This window comes from Xiphophorus couchianus, chromosome 8 (genome assembly GCF_001444195.1).
Source record: "Xiphophorus couchianus chromosome 8, X_couchianus-1.0, whole genome shotgun sequence".
Taxonomy (NCBI): domain Eukaryota; kingdom Metazoa; phylum Chordata; class Actinopteri; order Cyprinodontiformes; family Poeciliidae; genus Xiphophorus; species Xiphophorus couchianus.
In genome coordinates this window covers 27,977,737-27,990,275 of record NC_040235.1, presented here as the reverse complement: position 1 = coordinate 27,990,275, position 12,539 = coordinate 27,977,737, and the positions used below count along the sequence as shown (strand labels likewise).

The following is a 12,539-nucleotide window of genomic DNA, read 5'->3' as shown; positions in this document are numbered from 1 at the left end:
CCATATTTATTACTGACTGAAAGGTTTTCCATAGTTTCTAACTGCAGCTCAACGGGTGTTGAGAACCACTCAACCAGAACATGGGTCACTCTCCATCACAGGTCTGAGCAGGACAAAAATGGGAAAGGCAGGAAGAGATGGTGGACATTTTTAAGTTTAATACAAACAAAATCAGTTTTTAACTTTATACACTGGGAGCAGGAAATACTGATCCTCTAATCCAGATGTTTGATGCTGCAGATCCTGGGATCCTTCATGAACTCAGGATATTTGTGGGTCACTGGCATGAAACCTGCAGGTGAACAAAAAACCCTGACTTTCAGCAAAAATTAGGAAATAACATGAGTAAAACAAACTTTCTGGGTATATAAAATAAATCAGAAAATCCATGGAATGAGTTTTATCAGAACGCCACAGCAGACCATCACACTGCTGAGACGCAACCATCAGCTGCTCCTGCTGCCAACCACCTGATCAGATGCTGGCACCGCCCTGTGTGTGTGTTATTCCAACCCAGCAGTAGAAGCTGGGTTGCACTGGTAAAAGCTGAAGTCTAACTCACCTAGTGAGTGAGCCTTCTTTATGGCTTTAGAGATCTCCTTCTGCTTTCTCCCACATAATCCTGGAGGACAGAGAGAAACACTGAGTGGCAGCAGCCTTCAACTCTGGACAAGGCTGAGCAGCCACAGCTCACCTGTGATGTGTCGGCCGTAGATCCTGCCAGTGTGAGGAGAGACGAACTGAGACAGAAGCTGAGGGAGGACAGGTGGAGATCAGGTTACTGCAACAGAGTACAGCCACTGGATCTTCTTACTAACAGAAGATCCAAGTAGAGTTGGAAATGTGGAACTGACGGGAAACCGAGCACCAACAAGACACCTATCAGTTCAAACAGTATAGAGGAGTTTTTTTATTCCTGGGAACCAAAGATCTTCCCATTAAGCTAGGTTTAAAACTTTGAACCCAAACAAACTGGAAGGTAATAAGAAAGGAAACATTTTAACAGGAAATAGAAAAATTAGAACAAATACAAAATTACAGAAATGGAAGTCCATGTGAGCAAACTACAAAATTAGGTGAAAGCAATTTGATCCATGTACAGACAGGACCAATCTAGAAACCATCAACACCTTACAAAGAATATGATTGGATGAAAGCAGGATTGAGTTATAAATCCTAAACTACATTGGCCAAATATATAATGGTTTTATTGATGCCATCTAAAAGAATCGGAGGAATAAAACTGCTGAAGGTCTCCATAATGACGATGCAGGGATGAGGTCAGTCCAGATTACTGAGGATCTGTCCACTGAGCAAAGAATGCTTCCTTCAGCAAATGCAGGTCAACTAAATGAAAGGGCAACATGGATGGATGGTTGGAACTTTTAGCCTCGGAATGGAAGCTGTCAGCTGAGCTGTGTTTCTCCTAAAAATCGTTATTTTTCCTAAACACTGGATGATGCTGTCATTTATCCCTCTGCAGGATATAGAAAATGAACTGTTAAATACTGACTATCCTCTAAAGTTGTGATTCCACGTTTTCTGGCAAGGCTAGAATTTTTAGAGATGTAGGTTTAGACAAAGGACATGTGCTCCGGAGGAGCTTGAGAGCCAGCTGTGTGTTCCTGGTTGCAGCTGGAACCATGAGGCGTTCACTGACCCACCTGGATGTTTTTAAAGTCCACAGTGACGTTGCAGAGCACGCAGCCTTTTTTGGACTCTCTGGACGGATTCCCCACTTTTAGAAGCTACACAGAAGACATCCCGTTATTACATACTCGTATTGCAGCCACATAACATTCTACCAGTGTCTTACTTACAGCGTCATCTTTCGGCAGGACTTCAGCGGATGTAAGGCTCCTGTGTGCTGCACAGAGAACACAACAGCCCGTTCACACTGACAAATGTTCCATTTCGACAAACAGAGGGTTTATAGCTTACACCGCGGAACCCCGTTCAGACTGACAGATACTCACTTGTGCTCCTAGAGAGATAGAAAGCAGCCTTTAGCCTCTGGAGTTTTCTCACACACAACATTTTGACCTGACACCGGACAGGAAGAAGCTCCGGGACGACGGTAAACACTGGCAGTGTCACTGTGGTTCCGAGCGACCGCATTTCCAGTTTTAATTAAACTTTCTAAAGGTAAACACCTTTTTTGTTAACATTAAATATAAGACATATATGTCTTTTTAGTAATATTTTTTTATCAATAATTTCCATCAATCGATGAAGGAAGGAAATACATATGTAACGGTAAGTGTTTGCTGATCCAAAAAGACAAGATAGAAAACTTCCCTACAGTTGCAAAGGTAAAACTTTTTAAATTAATATTTATAGTAAATGAGAAATATATTGAGATCGAAATATTTTTAATCAGCAAAATCTAACCAGTTACAACCCAAATAAGTTTGATTTACCTTTTAATCTTTCATTAACTATGTTTACGTCACTTTGGGTTGTCTATCAACTACAGCACGATTAGATATGTTTGGTGTTAGTTTGACAAAACACCGTCCGTTCCTCCAATAATCATTATAAGAGAAACATATTATTGTAGAACTATCACCCGGATTTTAAACATTATCCAACAGCAAGCGGACATATGAAAACGGAAGTGACGACAGATTTTCGTCTGTTTTGCTCTGACGTCAGCAGTGATCAGTTTGAATGTGCTGAGTGGTTGTTGCATTTTATTTGTACTTTCAGTCTACAGCTGCACAGTTCCAGTTACTGTCCTTTAACCTTTTTAGAAGGGTAATTTTTAAAATGTTATTGCCGTTTAGTTTGTTGTGGGAACAAAGTGAGAAGTGTTTGCAGCTAACTGTAGCTGTCTACGCCGCATGTTGTAATGTTCTGAGTTCATGTTTACTATTTTCCCGACAGGCCGGAAGCAGACAGTTATTGTCGTGTATGCTCCAGGATGCCTCAGAGGCGTTAGTGGCACCGGGCCCAGTCAGAGATGAGTTGCGGGAGGCTTCACGTCAAAATTAAGCGAGTTTGCGCGAGGAAGAGGTCGCGAGACTTTCTTGAGACTCGCCTGATCCTTGTCCGAAAGGAGGGGAGAGGAGGAGGAAGAGGAGCCGGGTCAACGAAATGCCTCCTCTCTAGGAGGAGCAGCAGCACCATGGCAGAACATGGAGCTGTGGAGGTACCGCGGGGTTCTGTGGGATGGATGTGTATTTACTCTACCAGTTATAGCATGGAAACTCGACAAAAACAAGTCAAAGATTTGTTCTGTATGCACAACAGTCACATTGGTGACTTGCTTGTTAAAAGTTGTAGATTTCTAAGGCACCTTTACTTCTCTTCTTGTCTTCTGGTGGCAGTTCTGCAGCGACAGTGAAGATCTGTTTGGTGACTATGACAGCATCCTGGAGGACACCTCCATCCTCGCAAAGTTGGAGGAAGTAGAACAGCATGAAAGACTGCGATCAGAGAACCTGCAGAGTTTCAGGACTCTGCAGCCTTCCGCAGACCCCATGTCCCAGTCCCCCAAGGGCCCACTCACTGACTCGGTGTTCCATGAGCTGGAGGACAAGGTGTTTGAGGACCTGCCATCCAGTCAGCTGCAGTTTCAGGAACAAATCCAAGATCGGGCAAAGAAAAGCAAGCTGCAGGTCCGAAACAAAACCTCTACGCCTTCTCACACTGAGGCTGCAGGAGAAACAAACTCTGAGGATGGAAGCAGGAGACACAGCAAGGCGAGGAGGAGTGTGGCAGACCTTCTGAAGAAGACCATGCTGGGGAACGCAGTGACTCCTGTCAGTGTGTCTCGGACGGCGTTGCTGAAGGAGGCGGTTGTTTCTGAGGAGATCAGTGTCGCCATGCAGGCTATGGAAACCATATCAGCTGAGACTCTAGACCTCGGGCCGTTCTTTGGACTCCCTAGCAAGGTCAAAGAGCTGATGCACAAGCTGAGAGGAATCCAGAAGTTATACGGTGAGAATAGTGTTCATCAAGAGAGTTACTAATGCCTCTGATTAGCTACAAACTTTACAGAATAACGTAGCATCTATCAGCTGATCTGCTTTTGTGCGTCAGACTGGCAGGAGGCGTGTCTGAACCTGGAGTGTGTTCAGCAGAGGAGGAACCTGATTTACTCACTTCCTACCAGCGGAGGGAAGACCCTGGTGGCAGAGATCCTCATCCTCAGAGAGCTACTGTGCAGGAGGAAGGACTGTTTGTTCATCTTACCGTACATATCACTGGTGCAGGAGAAGGTACTTGAACACACCTGCTCATTTCTGGTAAAAATGGCACCTGCCACAGTTCCAGTCATACACAGATAAAAAAAAGTAAACACATGAGCTTAATTTTTTCATCCTTTAGTGTGCTCACAATGTAATAAAGTCTGACAAACGCTTAAAGAATGAAAGCTCTTGACAGGAGTCAGATTCATCTCAGACTTTTCCCCTCTTTTTCCCCCAATCTGTGTTTATATCTCCATCGGGCTCTGCCAGGTACGTGGGCTGGCTACCTTTGGCCTGGAGCTGGACTTCATGGTGGAGGAGTACGCTGGCAGCAAAGGCAAGTTTCCACCTGTGAAGAGAAGAAACAAGAGATCCCTGTACATCGCTACCATAGAGAAGGCCCACAGCCTGGTCAACTCGCTGATAGAAAGCAGCAGGCTGGACCACCTGGGGCTGCTGGTGGTTGATGAGGTGCAAACTCTTCTCAGTTCAGTGGCAGCTGAGGCAAAAGGAAGGAATCAGAGAAAGTTGACTGCAGGGTTTTTCCTGTTGGTTTTGCAGCTTCACATGCTGGGCGACGGCAGCAGAGGGGCTGTGATCGAAATGACTCTGGCCAAGGTTCGGCACATGAGCAGTGAGTGGTTTCTTCTGTCTGACATGATCAAGTTAATTAGTCCTCACTCACCATGTGTGTTTTTCTTTGTTTATATTGTTGTTTGCTTTTTTCATAACTGCAACATAATTATAATGCAGTTGATGGAGACCAAATTCAAATACTTTGCCCCCACAAGCTTGATGAATGAAGTTGATTCTGATTGTAATCAATAATTGAATCTAAAATGCTCCTCTGTTTTTCAGAAGCAACCCAGATTATTGGAATGAGCGCCACCCTGGGGAACATCAAGGACCTGCAGACGTTTCTGGGGGCAGAAAATTACACAAATAACTTCAGGCCAGTAAGTGAACGGTGTAGAGTCTGAATAATGTCTCCATCAGATCTCAGGGTTGTCTGAGTGTGTTTGACCAAACTCAACTTGCTGTTGGTTTGTCTGTGACCAACAGCTATTGTCAACAAACCCAGATAACGTGAACCTCTAAAAGCCCTACAGCCTTTCTAATTGAGCTTTTAGAGTTTTGCGTTAAGCGTGTGGAAGCCGAGCAAGCGGTGAGGCTTTTATACTTAATGTATAGGCTGGTGCAGTACTCACAGAAAAGAGAGGGATCATATACAGGTGAAGCTGCTCTGCAGGGACATCTTCCAAATGAAGATGAAGAGCATGTGCGTTCTGGTCCAATTTACAAAAAATGGAGGTTCAGGCACGGCGTAGTGTCAATGAGCAGGGTCAGGCCAGAAACCTAGCTCAATGTCAACTATAAACCTATTTTAACCTGTCTTTGCTCTCACTGTTAATGGTATAAAAAAGATAATCTTAAAATAAACAAACTTTCTGTTGCTGGCTCCAGGGACAGAAACAGTCAGTTTGGTTCTGTCAAGCAGACTCTGCATTAGCTCCACTCTGCTGTCTGTTTCCAGGTTCAGCTGAAAGAATATGTCAAACTGAACGACACCATATATGAAGTTGACCCGAAGGAGGAAAACTGCTTCAGATTCTCCAGAATGTTGAACTTTAAAGTGAGTTTGGCGTTGATCAGATTGTGTGGAATGGGTTGTTATGGAGGAGTTATTCCTGCCATGTGACTGGCTGGCAGTCAGCAGCATCATCTATGATGTAGAACAAACCATCCGTGAAGGATGTTCAGTTTTTGGATCAAAGATAGCAGGATGAGAAGAGCTGTGAGGTCGTAACGAGGTGAAATCTGATTCCCTCTCTTTCTGCAGTACTCCAGCTCCATGCAGAAGATTGACCCAGACCACATCATCGCCCTGGTAACAGAAGTCATCCCTCTGCATTCATGTTTGGTCTTCTGTCCTACAAAGAAAAACTGTGAGAATGTTGCAGGAATGATCTGCAAGTACCTAAAAGAGTGAGTGCACCGCTCCACCTGTTTGTCCCCTGCAGCCATGCATCCACCCGCTGCTGCTCAGACTTCCTGCTTCTCCCCTCAGAGACTTTCTGCAGCACCGTGAGGCTGAGAAGGCCGTCCTGCTCCAGGAGCTGAAGGCCGGTGGGAACGGCTCCATGTGCCCGGTGCTGAGGAGGACCGTGCCCTACGGCGTGGCCTATCACCACAGCGGCCTCACCGCCGAGGAGAGGAAGCTGGTGGAGGAGGCCTACTCCAGAGGCGTTCTCTGCCTGCTGGCCTGCACCTCCACCCTGGCAGCAGGAATCAACCTGCCAGCCCGCAGGTCAGATCAGCTTCACTTCTCTACTTAAATCCTCCACAGCCTTCTGGGGAGCAGCTGCTGCACTCTGCCTGACTCGCTTCATCTTGTTGCTCTTTGCACCTCTTCTGTTTTTATTCCATGTTCAGACAAGCACAGTTAGAAAATCTGCTTTTTCTGTTCATGTCCAGAGGTTCACAGTGTGTTTCCCAAGAATAGCCCCGTCATGGTGGCAGGTTGGAGCAGCTCTGCTACCTTTGTTCTGTCCTGTTCATCATCCCTTTGGCTGAGGTGTTGCTGGTTTGGACAATTATTCCTAGGATTTCACCAGCTGACATGTTTCTAGAGGAGCTGAAGAAGCAAAGGAGATAGATTAGCAACTGATGGAGGCAGCAACACATGTTACCGTGGCATTTTGTCCCTGCTGTCCAGAATTTGAGCTATTAGTATGTAATAACACTGATGAGACTGTCATACAGCAACAGTCTTCAGTCAGAGGCTACTGCAGATTTGTTGTGAGACTGACTACTACCAGGCATCCTTCCTCCACAGCATCACCATCCACAGCAACCCCTTGAAGTTACTTAGATTATATGAACTACACTTCATTTCCCTTTGGGATGAATAAAGTATTTCAGAATGAAATGTTGGCTTTCTTGCAGAAGGATGGCTCAGCGAAGTGTGGTTTCAGTGGTGACTCAAAACTAAATGAAACAATAACAGGAATATTTCTGTGGCTGTCTTCCTGCAGGGTGATCCTGCGCTCCCCTTATGTGGCTACGGACTTCCTGAAGAGGAGCCAGTACAAACAAATGGTGGGCAGAGCGGGTCGGGCTGGGATCGACACCATCGGGGAGAGCATCCTCATCCTGCAGGAGAAGGACAGGAGCATGGTAACGTCTGACTGCTTTTTATTAAACATGTTCAAACTTCTGCAAGGAAATATGGAAGAGCTGAAGCTTCACCTGCTCTTCAAGTCTATCAACTTGCACTGGAACCTTCATATGTTTAGCATTGTTGTTTCAGTAAATTCTTTATGTTTGCAGAGCTATAAAACCCAACAAATGGTGGTTTTATTTTCAGGCCAAAGAGCTGGTGTGTGCCCCCATGGAGAGCTGCTATAGCAACCTGTTGCAGGACGATGGGAAAGGCATCCTCAGTCTGATCCTATCACTGATTGGATTAAACGTAAATGTATCTCCTTTTGTTTGCTGTCTTTTCTCTTTTTTTTCCTAAATCTAAACACACACAGTAAAATCACCTTGGTGCAGTTCCGTCTGGTCATTTTCTTTCCAAGGTCTGTTTGTGTTTTGACAGCTCTCATCAGCTGTAGCCTTAATGTCAGGAAGATGGATGTCTGCATGTGATCCAGAACACAAAGTTTCATCTCTAACCAGATATACACCCAGAGATGTTAGCAACGCAGTTCTGATGACTGTATCTCCATTTAAGACTTTCTTGCTTGTTATTCTATATTTTGACCTGTTTTCCAGTTTGGATTTCTGTGTTCCTTAGAAAAGAGGAAGTGGTTGAGGCTGAGGTTGAAGGTGTGATTGTGTGCTGTGTGGTGTTGCTGCAGATCTCCTCATCGCTGCAGCAGGTGGAGCAGTTCCTGCGTGGGACGCTGCTGTTTGTGCAGCAGCAGCAGCTGTGTGTGGAGCGCAGCCTGTGGGACACCGTCCAGCGCTGCGTGGCCACGCTGCAGGAGAAGGAGCTCATCACCAACACAGCAACACACTCTCCATCGCTGCAGGTCACCAGACTGGGCAGGGCAACCTACAAAGGTAAACCCAGACCGGGAGTCGGTCATCAGAACACTCTGAGGGGCGTGTAGATACACACGCCAGCCAGGTGGACCATCATCTGATGTGTGTCGTTGTCCTGCAGGCTCAGTGGATCTGTCCTACTGCTCTGTTCTGTATAAAGACCTGTTGAAAGGTCTGGAGGGGCTGCAGCTCAGCAGCCACCTGCACCTGGTCTACCTGGTGACCCCCTACGATCTGGTCCCCCAGTGCAACCCTGACTGGATGGTTTACTTCAGACAGGTAGCCAGCCTCCGTCAGACGCCACTCAGCAGCCAGCCTCAGTGCTTCCTGCTGAGCGGCCGCTGCTTCCTGTCTGCAGTTCACCCTCCTGTCTGCTTCAGAGCAGAAGATGTCTGCTGCTGTCGGAGTCCCAGAGAGCTTCGTGGCCCGGAAGGCTGCAGGACAGACAGTCAAGAAGGTAACAGGGGTCAACATGTTACCAAGCACTGAATTGAGGTCGGTGAATGCTGTGAGGCCCCTGGGGGTCCATGATGTCAGAGCAGGAGCAGATGGTTTAAGCACAGCCTGTGAGAATTGAGGGACCAAAAGAGCTGGAGAATCAGTCAAAAGGTTGTTGGGGAACAAAAAGGGAGCTGCTGCAGTCAGGTGGTACTAGAGTAGGGAGAGAGGGAGGCCTGGGGCTGAGCAGCAGCATGGGAGGGGGAGTTTAAATAATGCTCAGATAATGTCATAGTTCAGATAAGCTTCCAGGGAAAGAGTGTTAGGAAATGATCCTGAAATAATGAGGAGATTTCAGAAGATCCAGTGGATTTGCTTGAATTCAGAATACTCATCAAACTACTCCTGGAAGAAGGTTGGTGATGAAATTCTGAAGTAGATAATCAATGGTTCACTTATTATGGATCTTAGGTTGTATAATAGAAATAGGGATGTGGTCAAAGGTACCAACAGAATAAAAACAAGCAATAATTTGACCCATTTAAAGAAAAGGAAGGTCGATCTGATCCGTGTGGTTACAGACACACTGCTTTAACTTCTCAGTGATGTAAACAGCATGGACTCAATCTGAAGTCTGCAGTCTGACTGAGAAAAGCACAGATAAATAAAGAGGTTGTAATTGTTGGATTATTTGAGTTTAATCATCTGCTTTCCTGGCAGAATATTAGGAGTAGTCATTAGGAAAAGGAGCAGGATATTCTGGTGTATACTGTAGAAAATGGGGCACTTCAGGGCAATGTCTGTAGTCCATTGATATTTGGTATAATATATTTTTTATTTTTATGAGTAATTTTGGAAAAGAAGACAGGATCTCTGTAATCAACTAGGAACAATAGAAGTGACAAACATTTTTCCAAAATATGAAGAGAGAGGTAAAGTTTGGATCACCTTACAATGTCAAAGTGAAGAGCTGAGCATCACTGTGACTCTTTATCCAGAGTGAGCGCTTTGCACAGAGGAATGGTGTGTAGCTGTGTTGGTTACCTGTCTGCGTTGCAGAGCGTGGATCTGGTAGCAGTGAAGCGGATGTACCTGTCTCTGGTCCTCTTCTCCCTGCTGAGGGACACCAACGTGTGGGCCGTGGCCGACCGCTTCCAGCTCAGCAGAGGCTTCGTTCAGACTCTGCTCAGCGCCGCCTCAACCTTCTGCTGCTGCGTGCTGCACTTCACCGAGGTACCACCGCCTCACTGCCACGGCTAGCATGTTAGCACATTGCATGCGGTCGCTGTAAAGTTGCAGGGTGTGCTACATATTCTCACATTCACATACTGTACGCACTGCTAACATTTGTCTTGGTGATGCGTTCAGGAGCTGGAGGAATTGTGGCCGTTTAAAGCTCTGCTGCTGGAGCTCACCCGCCGCCTCAGTTACTGCGTGAAGGCCGAGCTCATCCCTCTGATGGAGGTGGCCGGAGTTCTGGAGGTCAGGACCGGCGGCTGTCTCTGGAGGCCCGCGCCATTCTGCCATGGCTTTACCTGGAGGCGCTTCACTGACGTTCTCCTTCTGTGCAGTTCAGAGCAAAGCAGCTGTACAACGCTGGCTACAGGACGCTGACCCACCTGGCCAACGCCGACCCTGCCGTCCTCTGCGGGACACTGGAGCACCTGTACCAGAAGCAGGCCAACCTGATGGTGGCCTCAGCCAAGGTGAGGGTCCCTGTGGAGTCTGGCTGAGGCTGCTCAGTCTGGAGCAGAGGCCCTCTGCTTCAGCCTCAGCTCTGTAAGCTAGGACATCAACAGTGTGGTGTGTGAAGCTGTGACAGTAACCTGGCTGTGTCTGTCAGATGATGTGTCTCTGTCTTCCAGATGCTCCTGAATGAGAAGGCTGCAGCTCTGCAGGAGGAAGTGGACGAGCTGCTGACCCTGCCTGCAGACCTTCCGCAGCAGCAGCATCAGGAGCTGCTGCTACTCTGAAACACACTTGGCTCCTTCTGGCCTGTTTCTCATGGGGTTTGTTTAATCTTACGTTTTCTTATTAAAATATTGCGTCATATGGACTCTTCTCTGTGTTTTATAAACTACTGCAAGAGCTCCCTGAGTGGAGAAATATCCTCCTGTTTCAGGATCAGTCCGATGATTTTCAACTCAGGCTGTTCTCATTAAAGCTGAATATGCAAAAAAATATAAAGATATAGCGAGAGGCTTTTTGCGGATGATGTGATCCTACTGACTTCATCATGTTGTGATCTACCGCTGGAGCGGTTCACAACGGAGTGTGAAGCGGCCAGGATGAGGCTCACTGCCTCCCAATCCGAAGCCATGGTCTTAAGCCGGAAACGGGTAGAGTGCCTTCTCTGGGTCAGAGATGGTGGGGGATGTCCTGCCCCAGGTGGAGGAGCTTAAGTATCTGGGGATCTTATTTATGAATGAGGGAAAAAATGAAGCGGGAGATCAACAGGTGGGTTGGTGCAGCATCTGCAGTGAAGCGGGTGCTGTACCGGTCTGTTGTGGTGAAGGGAGAGCTGAGTCAAAAAGCAAAGCTCTTGATTTACTGGTTGATCTATGTTCCTACCCTCATCTATGGTCATGAGCTTTGAAAGAACGAGGTCACTGATGCAAGCGGCCGAAATGGGTTTTCTCCGTAGGGTGTCTGGGCTCTCCCTTAGAGATAGGGTGAGAAGCTCAGTCATCCAGGAGGGACTCAGAGTAGAGCCGCTGCTCCTTCACATCGAGAGGAGCCAGTTGAGGTGGCTCAGGCATCTGGTCAGGATGCCTCCTGGACGCCTCCCTGGTTAGGTGTTCCAGGCACGTCCCACCGGGAGGAGGCCCCAGGGTAGATCCAGGATACGCTGGAGGGACTATGTTTCTCTGCTGGCCTGGGAACGCCCTGGGATCCAACCGGAAGAGCTGGAACAAGTGTCTGGGGAGAGGGAAGTTACGGTGCTACCCCTGCGACCTGACCCCGGATAAGTGGAAGAAAATGGATGGATGGATATAGTGAGATGAGCTTATGCTTTTTGTGCCTTTCTAGAAGTGATCACAAGACATTTTATTATGTTACAACAAAAAATATCAAATGTATTTTGTCAGAACAACACAAAGTAGAGAATAATTGTGAAGTGGAAGGATTTATTTTTTGTGTAATCAGAATTGAGTCCAGTGTGTATGAACTCACTCAGTATAAATGCAGCTGGTCTGTTGTCAAACAGCATCATGGAGACAGTGAACCCAGCAGCTCGGGTTCTAGCTGAGTGTCTTCCAGGGCTCTGCTCTCTCCACCTAGTGGTGGGAACAGGGTGTGGCAGCTGGAAACCCACCAAAGCATGCTGGATGAAGGACAATGTTAATCAGAGAAGCCAGCGATGCCTACTCTGGAGGAGCTACAGAGATTCACCACTCAGGAGTTAAGAGGACCATTTATCACAAAGAATCCTTTGTCTGTTAGTCTCTATTCGTTCTTATAATTTCAAATCATTATCGAGGCTGACACTAACAGAGGTAAATGAACATTTGGACCTTTTTGTTTTGCATTTTATTGTCATTTATCTAGCAGAGGGCAGCAGCCTGTAGTGGTCAGCAGGGATAGTCTTGGGACTGGTTCTGTAGCTAGAGCTGCCTTGGATAAAAAGGGTGTCAACATTAAAACTTTAATTTATGAATTAAAAAAGGGTGGGGTGCAAGGTGGAGGATTGCAATTACAATAATTCAACAGAAAGTGGACTAACAGGTCCAAGGTGTGGGGCACAATTAATTTAATTTACTTCTATACTGAAGATCTTTATAAACAATTTTTGGACAAATTGCTCAGGTGAATGTTACGTTTCCTTCAGTACTTTGTAAAGAAGCACCTTCTCTTCGG

General features: G+C 46.5%; 2 protein-coding genes across 7 annotated transcripts in view; one reads left to right on the top strand and one right to left on the bottom strand.

The window, feature by feature from the left end:
• Positions 1-136: 136 nt before the first annotated feature.
• mrps18c (mitochondrial ribosomal protein S18C) lies at positions 137-2,144 on the bottom strand. The gene is made up of 6 exons (XM_028026441.1): positions 1,977-2,144; positions 1,821-1,867; positions 1,665-1,748; positions 695-752; positions 563-622; positions 137-292 (listed from the first exon to the last, which is right to left on the bottom strand). The coding sequence occupies exons 1-6, from the start codon at positions 2,116-2,118 to the stop codon at positions 216-218; spliced, it is 468 nt and encodes a 155-aa protein (XP_027882242.1). The 5' UTR covers positions 2,119-2,144; the 3' UTR covers positions 137-215.
• The window catches only part of helq (helicase, POLQ like), a 16,317-nt gene continuing 5,814 nt past the window's right edge, over positions 2,037-12,539 (top strand). The window contains exons 1-19 of one of the 6 annotated variants that reach the window (XM_028026428.1): positions 2,628-2,757; positions 2,887-3,151; positions 3,330-3,942; positions 4,045-4,223; positions 4,464-4,664; positions 4,755-4,827; positions 5,052-5,149; positions 5,728-5,826; positions 6,034-6,179; positions 6,262-6,501; positions 7,229-7,370; positions 7,561-7,665; positions 8,057-8,261; positions 8,365-8,522; positions 8,602-8,700; positions 9,741-9,914; positions 10,050-10,163; positions 10,253-10,387; positions 10,547-10,690. In XM_028026428.1, coding sequence (XP_027882229.1) covers positions 2,963-3,151; positions 3,330-3,942; positions 4,045-4,223; positions 4,464-4,664; positions 4,755-4,827; positions 5,052-5,149; positions 5,728-5,826; positions 6,034-6,179; positions 6,262-6,501; positions 7,229-7,370; positions 7,561-7,665; positions 8,057-8,261; positions 8,365-8,522; positions 8,602-8,700; positions 9,741-9,914; positions 10,050-10,163; positions 10,253-10,387; positions 10,547-10,654 — 3,078 coding nt within the window. In that variant the 5' untranslated portion in view covers positions 2,628-2,757; positions 2,887-2,962 and the 3' untranslated portion in view covers positions 10,655-10,690. Of the gene's footprint in view, positions 2,146-2,627; positions 3,152-3,329; positions 3,943-4,044; positions 4,224-4,463; positions 4,665-4,754; positions 4,828-5,051; positions 5,150-5,727; positions 5,827-6,033; positions 6,180-6,261; positions 6,502-7,228; positions 7,371-7,560; positions 7,666-8,056; positions 8,262-8,364; positions 8,523-8,601; positions 8,701-9,740; positions 9,915-10,049; positions 10,164-10,252; positions 10,461-10,524; positions 10,739-12,539 lie in introns of those variants that run through there. The other 5 variants (XM_028026431.1, XM_028026429.1, XM_028026430.1 and 2 more) reach the window with 5 other exon arrangements.